Source organism: Gambusia affinis, linkage group LG21, assembly GCF_019740435.1.
Source record: "Gambusia affinis linkage group LG21, SWU_Gaff_1.0, whole genome shotgun sequence".
Classification (NCBI taxonomy): Eukaryota; Metazoa; Chordata; class Actinopteri; order Cyprinodontiformes; family Poeciliidae; genus Gambusia; species Gambusia affinis.
The window spans coordinates 645166-660915 of record NC_057888.1 but is presented as its reverse complement, the minus strand read 5'-3'; the positions used below and the strand labels follow the sequence as shown (position 1 = coordinate 660915).

At 43.6% G+C, this 15750-nt stretch overlaps 2 protein-coding genes and 1 long non-coding RNA gene across 5 annotated transcripts in view; all 3 read right to left on the bottom strand.

Annotated features, from left to right (window-relative positions):
• The window catches only part of LOC122824396 (coagulation factor XIII A chain-like), a 31742-nt gene extending 27347 nt beyond the window's left edge, over positions 1 to 4395 (bottom strand). Inside the window, exons 1-2 of the mRNA XM_044105035.1 lie at positions 605 to 4395; positions 6 to 65 (exon numbers count right to left, since the gene is read on the bottom strand). The gene's annotated coding sequence lies outside the window, so the exon portion shown is untranslated. The remainder of the gene's footprint in view (positions 1 to 5; positions 66 to 604) is intronic.
• A 303-nt stretch (positions 4396 to 4698) lies between these two features.
• LOC122824492 lies at positions 4699 to 8362 on the bottom strand. Its single transcript, XR_006369512.1, has 3 exons — positions 8245 to 8362; positions 5816 to 5922; positions 4699 to 5124 (listed from the first exon to the last, which is right to left on the bottom strand). It is a non-coding gene; the product is annotated as an uncharacterized LOC122824492 (long non-coding RNA).
• Positions 8363 to 9250: 888 nt separating this feature from the next.
• The window catches only part of fars2 (phenylalanyl-tRNA synthetase 2, mitochondrial), a 50836-nt gene continuing 44336 nt past the window's right edge, over positions 9251 to 15750 (bottom strand). For all 3 annotated transcript variants that reach the window (XM_044105113.1, XM_044105111.1, XM_044105112.1), the window contains one exon: positions 9251 to 9825. In XM_044105113.1, the coding sequence (XP_043961048.1) occupies positions 9687 to 9825 (139 nt within the window). In that variant the 3' untranslated portion in view covers positions 9251 to 9686. The remainder of the gene's footprint in view (positions 9826 to 15750) is intronic.

The following is a 15750-nucleotide window of genomic DNA, read 5'->3' as shown; positions in this document are numbered from 1 at the left end:
CTCACCTCGCGGCTCCGTTCCTCCAGTCGGTCGGCGGAGACTGCAGGACCGACCAGTTTATGACACTGATGAACACATGAATATGAATCAGTTATCAGAACGATCAGCTTAAAATAATCAATAATTAAAACAAAACAGCATTTCTGTCACAGTTCAAATGTTCAAGTTACATAAAATTATTGAAACAAAAGTTTCTGATCAGTTTTTGGAGAATTTATGAGACAAAACTAAACAGAAAAACTTGTTTTTACTGCTAATTAATAAATTAGAATATTTATTCAGGTGATTAAAAACTCTGAAGATGTTAAACTTGTTATAATGTTAAATTTACCTTTAAATGTTTTTCTTAAAGGTGTGAAGAAATAAAACTTAAATGTCACATAAATAATCGGTGTAATTAATCTACATTAATTATTCATAAAGTTCCTGAATGAAATGAAATCCAGGATCAGATTTTTATTATTTAAAACACGATTCAGCAGCTGAAATGTTTTCCTGAACCTGAGAGAAAAAAATGATTGAATTTGATAAATATTGACAAACATGAACCAAATCAGAACCAATAATAAAACATCCAGAGAAAACAAACTTCAGAATAAACAACCTGGAAAACGAAACGTGAAAACTCGTCTTGAATCGTCGCCAGTAGGACAGAGATGCATGCTGGGAAGTCTGCCGGGATCCGGGACGTCCCGCGGGACGCAGAGACGGCGCCGGGTTCAGCTGAGCCGGATCAGCGGGGATGGAGCTGCGGCTCCGGGGCCAGATGGGGCCCTCAGGATTCATAAAGGAAAAGAAACAAAGAGCAAGAGAAAATGAAATGAAAACAGGAAAAATAAAACATTTAGAGAAACAGAGGAAAGAAAAACCAATAAATACATTATCATAAAATAAAAACTAAAAGTCACTAAAAGACAAAATATTCAGGAGACGATAAACTACAGCAGAGAAAAACTGCAACATGATCAATCAGACAAATCAATTCCTGATTGATCAGGTCTGTAAACAACCAGAATCATTTTATCTCTCTGGACACCAGAACAAACCAGAACTCTTCAGGAACCAGAACCGATTCCTTCCGCTGCTCAGAAATGATCAGAGATTCTGAGATCCTGCAGCAGAACCCAGTAGAACTGGGTCATGACGGCCGGGTCTCAGAGGTTCTGCAGCCCGCATGTGGCTCTATTGATAGCTCTGCAGAGAGCAGAAATAAACTGGCAAACAAACAAGAGCAGCAGCGGCGGCGGCGGCGGCCAGCTGGCTGCCGGCGGAGGAACCGTTCACCGAAAGCAAACCACGGATCCGGATTCGGATCTGGATCCGTAGCCACGACTCGGTCCGGTGCTCAGATAGAAGGTTCTGCTTCCAGGTCCAAAGAACTGATTCCCTTCAACAGGCATCCGATGTTCACCGAGCCTGTTGACACAAACAACAGGAACAAACTACAGGAACTGTGTTTAATATAGCATGTTTATGCTAGCTGTCTGTCTGGATCTTAAAACTCAAAACGAATCAATGCAGCTAACATGACGCTTAGCATGACAACTACTTAGCTAGATAAAGTTTCCATCAAAGAAGAAAATACGAGTCACAGATGAGCAGCCTGGACATGCTAGTTGTTAGCATATCCAAGGCTAACATTAGCCTAGTTAATGCAAATGCTAGCATATCTGTGCTAATGGCCAGCAGAGGAAAAAGGCAATCTGATGGGTCACCAATTCAGCCATGCTAGTCACCTGTCTCTCCAAAGCTAACGCTAGCTAGTCTTCTTCTCATTTGCCACTGGTCAGACTGGTTTCACTGGTCAGACTGGTTTCACTGGTCAGACTGGTTTCACTGGTCAGACTGGTTTCACTGGTCAGACTGGTTTCACTGGTTGAACCTCCTCAAACCAATCAGTCAGAATCACCCAGGAGAAAAAACACACTAATGAGCCGTCAGAGACGCTGAGGGCGGAGCTGGAGGTCGTGACAATACACACACTGTGACACACACACTGTGACACACACACTGTGACACACACACTGTGACACACACACTCTCTCTCTCTCTGACAGGCCGCCCGCTCTGGGAGTTTACTAATGAGTTTATTACATTCAGCCCTCAGACAATAAATGAAGCGATCCATCACTGGGGGAACATCTGTGGAGCCAACGCCTTAATCAGGCAGCAGCTTCATCAGCAGGCTGACACGACGAAGAGGAGGAGGAAGAGGAGGAGGAGGATAAAAAAGAGGAGGAGTGGTGAAGAGGAAGGAAACATCTGGAAGGTTTGGTTTCCACCAGGACCCGATGAAGAGGAGGAGGAGGAAGATTAGAGGAATCTCCTCCTGATGGAGTCAGATGATGAAGAGGAGGAGACGGCATCTGCTGCTCTTCATCCCTCAGGAGGAGGAAGAGGAGGAGGCGATGAAGATGTCATCTTCATCTCAGCTTTACAGCTAAATAAAACTAAACGGCTCCATCGACCCGATCAAAGTTCTGGACGGATTCAGCAGAACTTCCTGAGCAGGTCAGAGGTCAGAGGTCAGAGGTCGTTCTGCTGGAGCCTGGAGAAAAGCTTCTGTGAAAACAAACCCTGAAGTTCTGATGAAAGAAAACTGTTACTGTGATGTCACAGAGTCCTGGCCACGCCCCCTTCAGCAGGCTGAGGACGGTTCGCTCCACTTCCTGTTTCATCCGGTTCAGAACCAGAACCGGGCCACAGGAAACGCTGCTCTGGTGCTTCTACATCACTTCCTGCTGCGCCGTCAACTGAACCGCCTTCCACATGTTTACAAACAAACGCTTTTGTTTACAAACAAACGGTTTCGTTTACAGGTTTTGTTTACAAACAAACCGTTTCGTTTACAGGTTTGTTTACAAACAAACGGTTTCGTTTACAGGTTTTGTTTATAAACAAACAGTTTTGTTTATAAACAAACAGTTTTGTTTACAGTTTTGTCCAGTCCAGAGTTTGGAAACAACTTTTCAAGTTTCTCCACTGATTCTCAATTAGATTCAGGTCTGGACTTTGACTAGGCCATGATCTACATTGTCCAGCTGTTTGTTTTGTTTCACCTCATGAACTCATCATCTCACACAGCATCATGCTGCCACCACCATGTTTCAGGTGAGTTGGTTTTAAATTAAATTTGATCTCCTTCGCTTGGAGCAAACTGGAAACATTTTCACGTTGGAACAGGTTTTTATTTCAGGGTGTCAGAGTAAAAAGAGCAGATTGGATGACAAACTTTCCAGGTCATTTAATGAAAAATGTATTAAATTTATTTAAATTAAATTTTTCTTAAATTCCATTAAATTTCCCTGAAGTTTCAGGTTTACAGTGAAACTGAAGTTCCAGAGACGCTGAAAGTTTTTAGCAGAAATCCTCCATCAGTTTTCTGAGTTCTGTTGTAATTGAGCCAGCTGTCCTCATTTGTCCCACAGGCCTTGAACGCATCGCCCACTGGCTGTATTGGATGCAGGGAACTCGGTTCCCACGGCGTTCCCTCGGCGTTCCCACGGCGACGCATTCCTGAGGTGTTTTCCAGCTTCTCCGTGGATAGAAACTCCGGGCCGCTCCAGGCGGGTATTTTTAGCCGGCGGTTCGGCCCGATTTAGCTTCTGAGACGGCGGCTTGACACGTTCAGCTCAGACCCAGGACTCCCAGTCTGTCTGCCTGTGGAGGCTGTGGGACGACAGCAGGTAGACAGCCGAGCAGAGGGAGGGAGATGGGGGGTAACCCAGTTCAGTCGCCATGGCAACCACTCCTCATCCTCAGTCTCATCAGCAGCGCGATGTGAAGAGACGATATCCCCAGATTTCCCAGCTTCTGGACGGATGAAGCAGACTGAGTTTTCCTCTGCTAATTCAGATTTCTACGGAGCAACATTAGGGCCAAAATTAGCACCACTGAGCACCCAGCGGGGGCTACTTCCTTATAGCAGGAGGCTACATCCTCCCTGTAGCTAGCGTTAGCATTAGAGAGGCTAGTACCTAGCATGACTCAGCATTAGCATTGCATAGGTGAGCATTAGGCTAGCTGTTAGCATGTCTTGGCTAGTCACCTGTGACTTTTTCCTTTAAAAGAAATGTCATCATGAAAAATGGCCGCTCTCCCAGTTTTCATCTAGCGATGTCGGTCTGTCGTTAATCTGATCAGTAACTTTAACTTCCTGAGGAAACAAAAGAGCCACTAACTAAGACTAGCTAGTGCCAAAACTAGTTTTAGTTTTGGCACTAATATCGCGCCATAGACCAGTGGTTTTGACCCAGAGCGTGAAAACTGCTGCTCATCAACAATCAGGTCAGCGATGCAGTTAAAGGTTGATGATCGAAGAACGTTTTTATTTCAGTCGTTTTGATTTGATTCATAAAAAACATCCAGAGAGAGAAAAAAGAAAGAATAGAGAGAATAAAGAAAGAATAGAGAGAATAAAGAAAGAATAGAGAGAATAAAGAAAGAATAGAGAGAATAAAGAAAGAATAGAGAGAATAAAGAAAGAATAGAGAGAATAAAGAAAGAATAGAGAGAATAAAGAAAGAATAGAGAAAATAAAGAAAGAATAGAGAAAATAAAGAAAGAATAGAGAGAATAAAGAGGTGAAGATAGAAAGCTTCTCTTTCTTCTCCTTTATGAAATGATTCCTGGCTGAAGCATCACGACGTTTCAACACTCTTCAGTCTCTGATTCCTCTCATGATGTCATTGTAGTGAAGGGGGGGCAGGGGGGGTAACAGATGGGTGTAGTCACCCCCCCCCCTCCTCCTGACACTCTGAGGCAGACGCTGGAACATGTTGAGAGTGTGTGCATGAATGCATTCAGAGGATTTGCAAAGATCAAGTCAGAACCTCCACACACACACACACACACACACACACAGAGTCACAGTGGTGTCTCATCCTCACAGTGACTAAAAACGCAGCCGATTCATTCCTCGGTGAGCGACATGAGAGAAGTGATGAGAAACGGAGGCAGAAACCAAAACTCAGCTTTTCATCTGAAGGTCGAGTCCGTCTGTCCGTCTGTCTGTCCGTCTGTCCGTCCGTCCGTCCGTCTGTCCGCCTCGTCCTCGTTTGTTTGGGAAAATCAAACCAAACGTGTTTCTGAACCGGATCCAGGAACCGGTCAGCATCTTCAGAGCTAGAGGAAGGTGGAGGGAAGGTCAGAGGTCAACATGGTGATGCTGGAAGCTCCAACCACTTTATTCAGTAACGATAAATTTAACGTTTTAATATTTCCAGTCAGATTAACGTCTTTATTTATCATCTTTCTTCATGAAAATGTGAAACATACAAAACTGTAACAAATTTATTCAGATTATTTAAGAATAAACATTTTAACACAATGAATCTTTTTCTCTGTAAATCTGAAATGAACCGTTTAACAATAAACCAGAATATTCAGCTTTTGATTTTATAAATGTTTAAAAAATGATCAACTTTAAACAAACTCTGCTGGAATCAACTCAAATAATGGTATAAATGACATATCAATTGACATGAATAATAATTTATTCATAAATTATTATAAATTTATATAAAATTTCTCACTTTAAACATCTCTATCCTGGTAAAATCCTTTAAAACTTCCAGAATAATCCCAGATAAATCCTTAGAACTCCTGGCTGCCGTTGCATTTTAGAAATAAAATGTTTCCTGTAGCAGTCCATATTGCAGTGACTCTAAAGAAACTTCTGACTGAACACAGTCCCAGTGTGATGCTAGCATGCTAACAGCTGAATATCCTGACAGACGATATTCTGATGAGTCCATCAGCTGTTAACTAGCGATGCTAATCATACAGCTTTTTATGCTACTTCAGAAATTCCCACCTGATCAACAGGCGGCCATGTTTTCTCTCTGTTGCATCATCTTGAAGTGGCTTCGTCGTCCATCGCTGCTGTTAGCGCATGTAGCTTGTGCGACAGATTTATGTGTACTAGAAACAAATAGAAATGTTTCGGCAGGAACTTTAGTATGTAAAAAAAATAAAATAATAAGAATTAAAAGTTTCAATGACTGGAACAAAAAGTCTTTTTCTGTTTCTGACTGTTCTCATTTCAGTCTCATTCTGTTGACCTGCTGCTGCGTTACCGTTTGACTGAACCAGGAAGTTTGACAACAACAAAACATTTTCCTCCAACAGGAAAATCAGCTGATGTTTACTGACTGTTTAACACGAACCGGAACCAGAACCAGAATCCTACATGAGCACAGCCGCTAACCTCTGCTAGCGGCTGGATAGCCGAAGTCGAGGCGATCTGGTTTCAGAGTGAATCTGTGAAGTTCTGCTCTGAATGTGGGACTTTTTGCATCGATACTTTTTCCCGGGCGTCAGAATACTAAAACAGGCTCCCTGATTAAATATTGAAGAGAATCTGCAGTGTCCAAACTGTAAGCTTGGCCTCAAACTGTCAGAGCTGAGCTTTAACTCCACCAGAGTGACGAGCGCAGCCAACCAGCGGCGACAGGCAGCGGCTGATTGGCAGAGTGGCGTTTGTCTGTTCACCCTGTGTGTGTGTGCGTGTGTGTGTGTGTGTGTGTGTGTGCCAGCCTAAGCCAGCGTAGCGGCTCAGCTCGGTGACAGTGTGCTGACTGGTTGTTATGCTGTGTGTGTGAATGACTGTAGCAGTGTTTCTTCTAATGACTTCCATTCAAACCCCTGTGTGTGTGTGTGTGTGTGTGTGTGTGTGTGTGTGTGCAGTGTGTGTGTGTGTGTGTGTGTGTGTGTGTGTGTGTGTGTGTGTGTGTGTGTGTGTGTGTGTGTGTGTGTGTGTGTGTGTGTGTGCAGTGTGTGTGTGTGTGCAGTGTGTGTGTGTGTGTGTGTGTGTGTGTGTGTGTGTGCAGTGTGTGTGTGTGTGTGTGTGTGTGTGTGTGTGCAGTGTGTGTGTGTGTGTGTGTTTTCGGTGAGGACAATCTCGACTCGGTGAAACGGATCAGGACGAACGCCCAACGAAGAGTTGAAACAATGAAACATTTATAAACTAAAACTCCATGATGCTAACAGCTAACTATTTTAACTGAATATTTTCCAAAATGAAAACTAAGGTTAAAGGTCATCCATCAGTTCAGTCATGAGCTAAATTATTTCCAGGAGGAAAACATCACAGACATCCAGAAATCTGTGACTCTGCAGGCCTCAGTTAGCCAGGTAAAGGTTAAAGGTCATGACTCTGAACCAGTATGGCTGCTTGGAAAGGTTGAAGGGGAAACAAGATGGCGGTTTGTTTGGTAGTGGGAGGTAAAGGTCTTGCAGGTCTGATTGTTGATTCTGTTTGTTGCATTGAGGAGATTCAGACTCTGGTCAATCAGGATCATGAAAATATTCTAAAAGGTTTTTATTTTCAGGGATGAATTCATTTAGATTAATTAGTTACACAGATTGCAATGTGTTCAAAGTTTTAACACATTGCAACAACAACAACAATCTTTGTATTTTATTTTGTCAATAATATTAAATTATTGCTTCTCTAGATGAAAAGAAAAAGTCTGTTGATGTTTCTTCAGGATTTTCTCTCATTTACTTGAATAAAAACTAATCCTGGAACTGAAACTGATGAATCTGAGTAAAAGGAGAAGAAGAGAAGCTGGAGGTTAACGGAGCAGAAGGTCGATCAGATGTTCAGGATCTGAACGGTTCAAAGGAAACAGGAAATCTTCTGTTCTGACAGGTTTGTTTCCTGAAGCGCCCCCGTCGACCCCGCGACCTCCTGCAGTTTCTCCTCATTATGCAACCCGACACCAACCTCTTCTGTTTCACTCGAAGGGGATTTTTGAGAAAATGACGTTAAAAATGATCTAAGATGACTCCTGAGAGCTTCAGAGATGGATTTTCACAGAGCTGTCAAAGTAAGACGCCTAATTATTGTTGGTTTGAACGGAGCAGCTGTTCTGTCAGGAACGGTTTTATTGTTACTTTAATTTATTTAGAAATTAAAGAAACTCATCAAGGCTGCTTCTCGGCTCAGACAGGAACAGAAACAAACCCTGAATGTTTAATGAGCTTCAGAATAAAATCTGATGTCTGTTTATTTCCATCAGAGTAAATTCTAGAAAACAACACAAATACTGACAAAGTTTTTTTTATATAAAGCTCATTAAGAACATCAGAAATAAACAAATTCAGTCAAGAAAAACAGGTAAAAGTTAAAAACAATAAATTTAAGAGGAAACGACCAAACAGAAGCTAAAGCCATCAGATCCGTTTGGGTCAAAGGTTCTGGTTCAGTCAAACGGGTCGAGGGCCGGACTTGGGACTCACCTGGCTTTGGCTCTTTCCCTCCTTCAGTCCGGTCGACCCGGTTCTACTGGAACCAGAACTCCACCAGCTGCTGTGGCTCTGAGTCAAACCAACCTGTTCCCCTCCTGGCCTGTGGGGGCGCTGCACCAACAACCACTGAAGGAAACCACACAAAAACCTCTGAAGACACTGAGAGCAACTTCCTTCTTCACCAGATGGAAACAAGATGGAGGCGTCAGATTTTATCTCTTTAGTCTTTGGCTGAAGACCAGGAGACATTTCTGCTGCTAGCGCTAGGCTAGCATGTTAGCTTGGGTTGGATTTACCCAGAATACCCTGCACTGTAGTCCACTTCCTGCTTTTGGAGCTGTCTCTGGTTCACAGGGTGTTCACATTCAAACTGAACCCAGACTGAGGTCTGGAGGACCAGAGGTCAGAGGTCGATTAGCGTTCACACCTCAGCAACCAAATCGGACTTTGACTAGACAGATGGACTGGAGTCGGGTTGAACCGGACCGGATCTGATCCGGTGGGAATGAACTCTTAGAAACAGCAGAAGCTGATATCAGTTCATGTTGATCGGTTCTGAGATTCACTTTCAAACAATTTGGAAATGATTGATTCAACATCTGCAGCATCCAGCTGGTCGAGTTTAAAAGCCTCATCAGTAACAAAACCCAGATTCCTAGCAGAGGGACAGAAACTGAAAATGTTTTTATGTCTTTTAGATCATTAAATGTTTCCTCAGTGACTTTGTAGTTTTTGGCTTTTTGGGCAGAAAAACCTGGATATCATCAGCTAAACATGAAACAAGTGGAAACATTTCTACCTGTCATAAAGCTCTGGTGAATTATACACAGATTATAAGAGAACCACCTGAATTACCTGATGTCCTTCTCCTGACTGATACCTTTGTTAAACAGGATCCGTGGTCACCTGGACAGGTAAGACGTTGGAAAGTCCAGCAGGTTTGAACCTGAAACTGAATCTAGAGTTAAATTAACAGAGAATTGAAGAATTAAACATGTATGGAACCAGATTAGTGCCAACGTTTTTATTGTTAACTTTTCTCTTTAGTCAACATTCAAAACATAATTCCCAAAAAAATTTTAGATAAATTTCTTCCTGTGTGTCCAAACAGCTGAACATAGAAAAACTTTCTGTCCCAAAAATGTTGAAGAGTCAAATTCATTTTATACAGCAGCTTTTTTAAACGAGGAGTTTTTATAGCTAATTTATGCAGCTGATTTCAGAAACAGGAAGTCATCAGGGTTTAACAGCCCGACGCACAGACGATGTTTTTGGAAAGTAAAGGCGACGTCAGATTCACACGTTAAGGCTGGAGAGGCGCGGAGGGAGGATGACGAAGAGCTGCAGCAGCGTGTGAACCGCCTGCAGCAGCATCTGCAGCAGAATGTGACGCCTGAACACGAAGAGTCGCAGCTGCTCAGCGGCGCTCAGAATCAGAACCGGCCCTGAACGCCCAGCTCCGTCTCCGCCGTCCGCTCGATCTGCTGGTGGACCCGCCGGACCTCCTGCTGGGTCAAAGTTCGCTCCATGTGGCGGTAGACGATGCGGTAGCAGTGACTCCGCCGGCCCGTCCTGAAACACACAAACAATCGGATCGTTAATCTAATTAATTAATCTACAGATTCAGACGGAAATAATCGGACAACCAAATGAAAATTTCCTTCATTTCTTGCATTCATGAAAACAGAAACGTGGTTTTGATGTTTTTAAAGTTTCAATCTAAATCCTGTTTCTGTTGGGGATGATTTTAAAGGTTCACAGTGTAAAGGTCAGAGGTGATGAGATCAGTTCAACTCGTCACCGTCTAATGTTTTACTTTCATTCATGACTCTGATGTTCTGCTGCTTCAGTCACTTTTCAATAACATTTCTGTCTCCTTTTATTACTTTATTCATTTTTCTCTATTAAATAACCAGCTGACTCTTTGGTAAAGAAATGTGACTGTTAGAGGTTTAACCCAAATGCATGGTGGTGGCAGGGTCATGCTGAGGGCCTGCTGGAAGCGGATGGGATGGTTTTGTCCTCCAACAGGAAGTGGAAGTTGTTTCTGTCTCACATGGGGAAATATAAGGTCATGATTAAAGTCAGAAATCAGAATAAATGAACAAATTCCAGTCGGCCAGGTGAGTTACAAAGATCAACAGGTGAGCAGAAAATATGAAACGACTTCCTGTTGGAACCAGGAAGCCTCATCATCTACTTCCTGTTTACTCCGTTCTGTCCTTCCTCCTCTCTTCCTCATCTTGCCCTTTCTCTCTCTCTCTCTCTCCGCCTCCAGTTGACAAAATGACTAACAACACATTAAATCTACAATAACAAAACACAACATGATCTCTCTCTCTCTCCATTCATTCTCTATGTCGCTCGCCCTCACTCAGCGGCTCATGAATAATTGAACATCGCTACATTTGGTGGAAATGTCAGAGAGAAGCAGAGACATTAATGCAATCACACACACACACACACACACACACACGCACACACACACACACACACACACACACACAGAGTGAATGGTATTTTATGAGATAGAGTATTATTGTTTAATAATTGATGTCTCCATCATCCAGCCCATATAGCTGGAGGGAGATCAATACAGGAACACCTGTACACTGTACACACACACACACACACACACACACACACACACACACACACACACACACACACAGCAGGGTAAATGTGCAGTAATGAAGCACATGTTACATTATTCATATTTATTATTGAGCCTCAAATTTCAGATTTTTCCAGGAATCAAAAATCTTCAAATTAAAATGATTTCCTCTTCATGGAGGGAAACTTTATTATTATTATTAGATTTATTAAATTTTAAAATAAAAACAGGGAAACTAAGCTGCTGAGTAAAACGGATAATAAAAGAACCAAAAAGTAAGAATCTCACTGACTTATCGGTGACGTTTATTCTTTAAAAGTCTGATTATTATCTCACTAAAATACAAAACTGCTTGGAAACACCAGAAGCTAATTTCAGACTTTTCCAAACTTTTCAAGGCTGCCTGGAAACCCAACAGATGGAAAACAAACCAGACTTCTGATTTAAAGAAAAATAATTCCCAACCGCTGTGGAGGAGCTGCAGAGATCTGCTGCTCAGGTGGAATAACAAATAAAACAGGAAGTCTTAAAGATGAATGTCTGGATCAGAGCAGAAACGCTTCAGAACCAGGAGTTGGCTGCATCATGCTGAGGGTCAGGCTCCTGGGAGCCATGGATTCATTTTTCTCCTGATTCAGTGAATTACCCAGAAGTCTCTGGTAAACGGCGTCTCCGTGTGAAACATGCGGAGCGGTTCAGGATGTGATTACTCTTCCAGATTTCTGTTGGTTCTGAAGCGGCTGCAGAACTCGGGTTCAAACGCTGCTGTGGGCGGAGAGACGGAGAAATGATTAAAACCGGATTATCTAACCGCCGTAATGAAACGGGCTGAACCGCCTGCGTGCCACTCGGAGCTATTTCTGAACACGAGCAGTCGGCAGGCCGAGGTTAGCGCCGAGTGAGGCAGGAAATAACTCGACAGGAAGTTCCAGGTTTAATTACTGCTGCAGGTTTTAATTACTCTGGTGAAAACCCACTTCATTTCTCCTGATCGTGATTTCAGACTTTCCTCTCTGCCTCCGTCACTCCTGTCCAATCAGAGCAACGATTCTTAACTTTGTTTACAAATCATAGTTCGCTTCCAAAAACACACAGTGTGAAATCAAACCAACGAAGAAGAGTCTGAGAGCAACTTCCTTCTTCACCAGATGGAAACAAGATGGAGGCGTCAGATTTTAACTCTTTAGTCTTTGGCTGAAGACCAGGAGACATTTCTGCTGCTAGCGCTAGGCTAGCATGTTAGCTTTGGTTGGATTTACCCAGAATGCCCTGTGCTGTAGTCCACTTCCTGCTTTTGGAGCGTTCTCTGGTCCGCTTGGTGTTCACATTCAAACTGAACCAGACTGAGGTCTGGAGGTCAGAGGTCGATTAGTGTTCACACCCCAGCAACCGGACCAGACTTTGACTAGTCCACTGGACCGGAGTTGAACTAAATGAACAAAGAGGGAATGAAAACCTGGATGAGTTTCCACCAAATGGCGCTCAGAGGAAATCCTGGTTTCCTCAGAACCAATCGGATCAGTCGGTTTGAGGAACTTGGACTCTTCCCACATGCTGAACTGAAGCTAACGCTACTAGCCTGGAAACATCCTGAGATCCAGAGGAGAAGCTGCTGAGGACAGACAGACAGATGGACAGAGATTTCTGCAGGAACAACCGGAGCAGAGAGACTGAAGCTCTTCCAGTTCATCTGGAGACGATGCATCTCTTCTCTCTGGATGTTCATTAATGTCAGCAACAGTCAGAGGAAACTCAGCCGGAGGCAACAAGGAGCAGCAACAACCAGCAACCGGCTGGATGGAGAGGAATCATTATCAAGCTGGAATCAGATCGATCAGAGAATCGATTGATGGGTTTATTATGAATGAATCCTAAACATTAAAGCTGTTTTTAAACCAGATGAGATTCAGATCAGAGCGTTTCGTTTCTTCACATGAACTCTTCTTCCTCTCCTCTTCCTCCCTGATCCACAAGTTGCCAGCAGTCGATATTCTTCCTCTCGTCTCCATTTTTCCCCGGACAGACGCTGAACAAACAGCTCAACCTAATTCCTTCTTCAAAGTTTCTGCTCTTCCCTCCATCCTTCGTTCCTCCTGGGCCAGAAAACACCAAATCAATTAGCATTCAGCCAGACAGCTGCGCCTCAACCCGCCGCTCTCTGCTTAAGCTCCACTTAGATCCTCCCTGGTTGGGACGGACGGACGGACGGACAGACGGAGACGATGGAGGCAGGAAGGCGCCTTGTGAACCGCAGAGAGTTAAAACGATCCATGAGACGCCATGAAGAAACGTTTCTATGAATATTCACAACTTTATTAACTGTCCAGTCGTTCAGAACAGAAATAAACCGAACCGACTGTCAGCATCTATACATTCAGCATCTATAGATTCAACATCTATAGATCCACTGAAACACATCAGGATTTTATTAAACATGATTTGAAATAAAACCAGGAGAAAACTGATCAGATTTTTAATATTCTGATTAAAAAATACAATAAATAAAAAATAATCCTTCACCTGCAGAAGTTTCTGATTTATAATAATTAGTTGTTTCAGCTGCAGAACGAGAAACTTTATTTTTCCAATAAATAATTATTATTATCTATAGACTCATGAAGAAGTTTACTATTGTGGAAAAATAACACAATTATTTTTATACATACAATAAAATAATTATACAATAAAAATCTGTTATTTTTTTAATCCCACTTTTGTTGCTTTTGAACTCTAAATGTTATTAAAAATTAGTTTTATTTAAACAATTTATTTAGAATAAAACTGAAGTGATTTGTTATCATTCAGATGAATCAGATTTGAATTGAATGAAAAAATGAACATTATTGATTTTCCAATCAGGATTTTTTGTTTAAAACATAAAAATGTTAATTAACAGGAACCAGAACTAAACCTTTAATTATTGTCTTAAAAATAAAATGAATCAATAGTTCTGCTCTACTAGCTGGTTAACATGCTGAGAGTTTTACTGGTAGATTAATAACCTGACTGGTTAGTAAGTAACAGACTGGTTAGTTGGTTAGTTGGTTAGTTGGTTAGCTGACTGACTTGTTGTGAGGTTGCTGGTTGATTAACGGTTTACTGACTGGTTAGTTGGCTGATGCGTTTTGGTTGAAGGAGTAACTAGTTAATGAGTTGACTAGTCTGTCTGGTTTGTTGACGTGGCGCCGTGTTTCCCAGCAGCGTGACGTTTCCAGGATTCGCTTCATGTCCGGACCACTGATGTTTTCTCCTCGCCGCCGCGGCCCTGATGCTGCGGCTCATCATGGCCGCCGCCTCAGATCGCCGCGTCGTTTCCCTGAGCCGTCGGCCGCCGAAGAACATCTGATATTTTTCACACCTCTGAAGCAGAGCGCTGCGGTCGCCTGGAACAGGTGGGCCGGGTTTTCCAAGCTGCAGGAGCGTTTCTGACGCCGTCTGCTGCAGAAACCCGACGACCTTCAGCAGAAACCAGAGACTGAATCTGATGAACAACATAAATAAATAACTGTTCGATCAGACCGTGACCTCTGACCTCCAGGGGAAGGAGGATACGGACTAGTTCATGCAGATGCTGAAGGCCGTCGCCATGGATACGTCTGATTTGGATCCAGTTTTATTTATTAATCTGTCAGATGAAACTTCACCCAGCGCTGACCTCACCGAGGTCGTCATGGCAACGCAAAGACTCACAGGAACATCAGAGGAGCACAAGGCCCGGTCCGGTCCAGAACCGGTTCCCCTTCAGAACCAGAACTCCACCAGGAATCATTTCAAGAACCCGACCAGCTGGAAGATCCAGATGATCCACCTGGTTACCCACTGGTTGGTAACCTGCTGGTTACTGGACCCACTGGTTGGTAACCTGCTGGTTACTGGACCCACTGGTTGGTAACCTGCTGGTTACTGGACCCACTGGTTGGTAACCTGCTGGTTACTGGACCCACTGGTTGGTAACCCGCTGGTTACTGGACCCACTGGTTGGTAACCCGCTGGTTACTGGACCCACTGGTTGGGCGGCTGGTTCTGCGGGTCGCTGACTGACTAGTTGGATCAGATTCCATATAAAACAGTAGGAGGGAGTAAATGTGTTCAGTTCAACCAGTTTAACCAGTTCAACCAGTTTAACCAGTTAAAAAGTTGAACCAGTTTAACTGGACCAAACTCTACCGGTGGTACAGAGCCCAGAGGTCCAGTAGAGTCGGGTTCTCCACCTTACTCTGAATTATTAACGGTTCTGTCTCTGTAGTGGGAACCCAGTCTGCCACAGGAGGCCGGTGGTTCTGATCCGATCTCCTCCTGGTGGTTCCAGCGACCCGATGAAGAGCAGCAGAGACCACAGCTCCTCTTCCTCCTCTTCCTCTCGTCGTCTCGTCTTTCTTCTTCGTGGCGTTGCAGGCGAACCCGATCCGCCCGGAGCGCCACCGACTCTCTGAACGACGAGCCGCCATGACGGCACCGGAACCGGCCACTTTATTAGGCACAGCGAGGGAATCGGTCAATCAGACGCCACCAACTAGATGGAGGCCAAAGGTCAAACTGAGTGAAGTGACGCTGAACGACACTGTTTTTGGGTCAGGGGTCAGATTTAGGACTAAACTGTGAATCAAGTTTTGGTTGAGAGAAAAGTTAGAATGAATGGAAGTCAATGGAAAAACCCCACAAAGATGGACGCGCAAACGTGTGTGTGTGTGTGTGACTCTGTGTGTGTTTGTGAGACGGTGTGTGCGTGTGACGGTGTGTGTGTGTTTGTGTGACGGTGTGTGTGTGAGACGGTGTGATGTGTGTGTGTGTGACGGTGTGTGTGTGTGACGGTGTGTGTGTGTTTGTGTGACTGTGGGTGTGTGTGCGTGTGACGGTGTGTGTGTGTGTGATGTGTGTGTGTG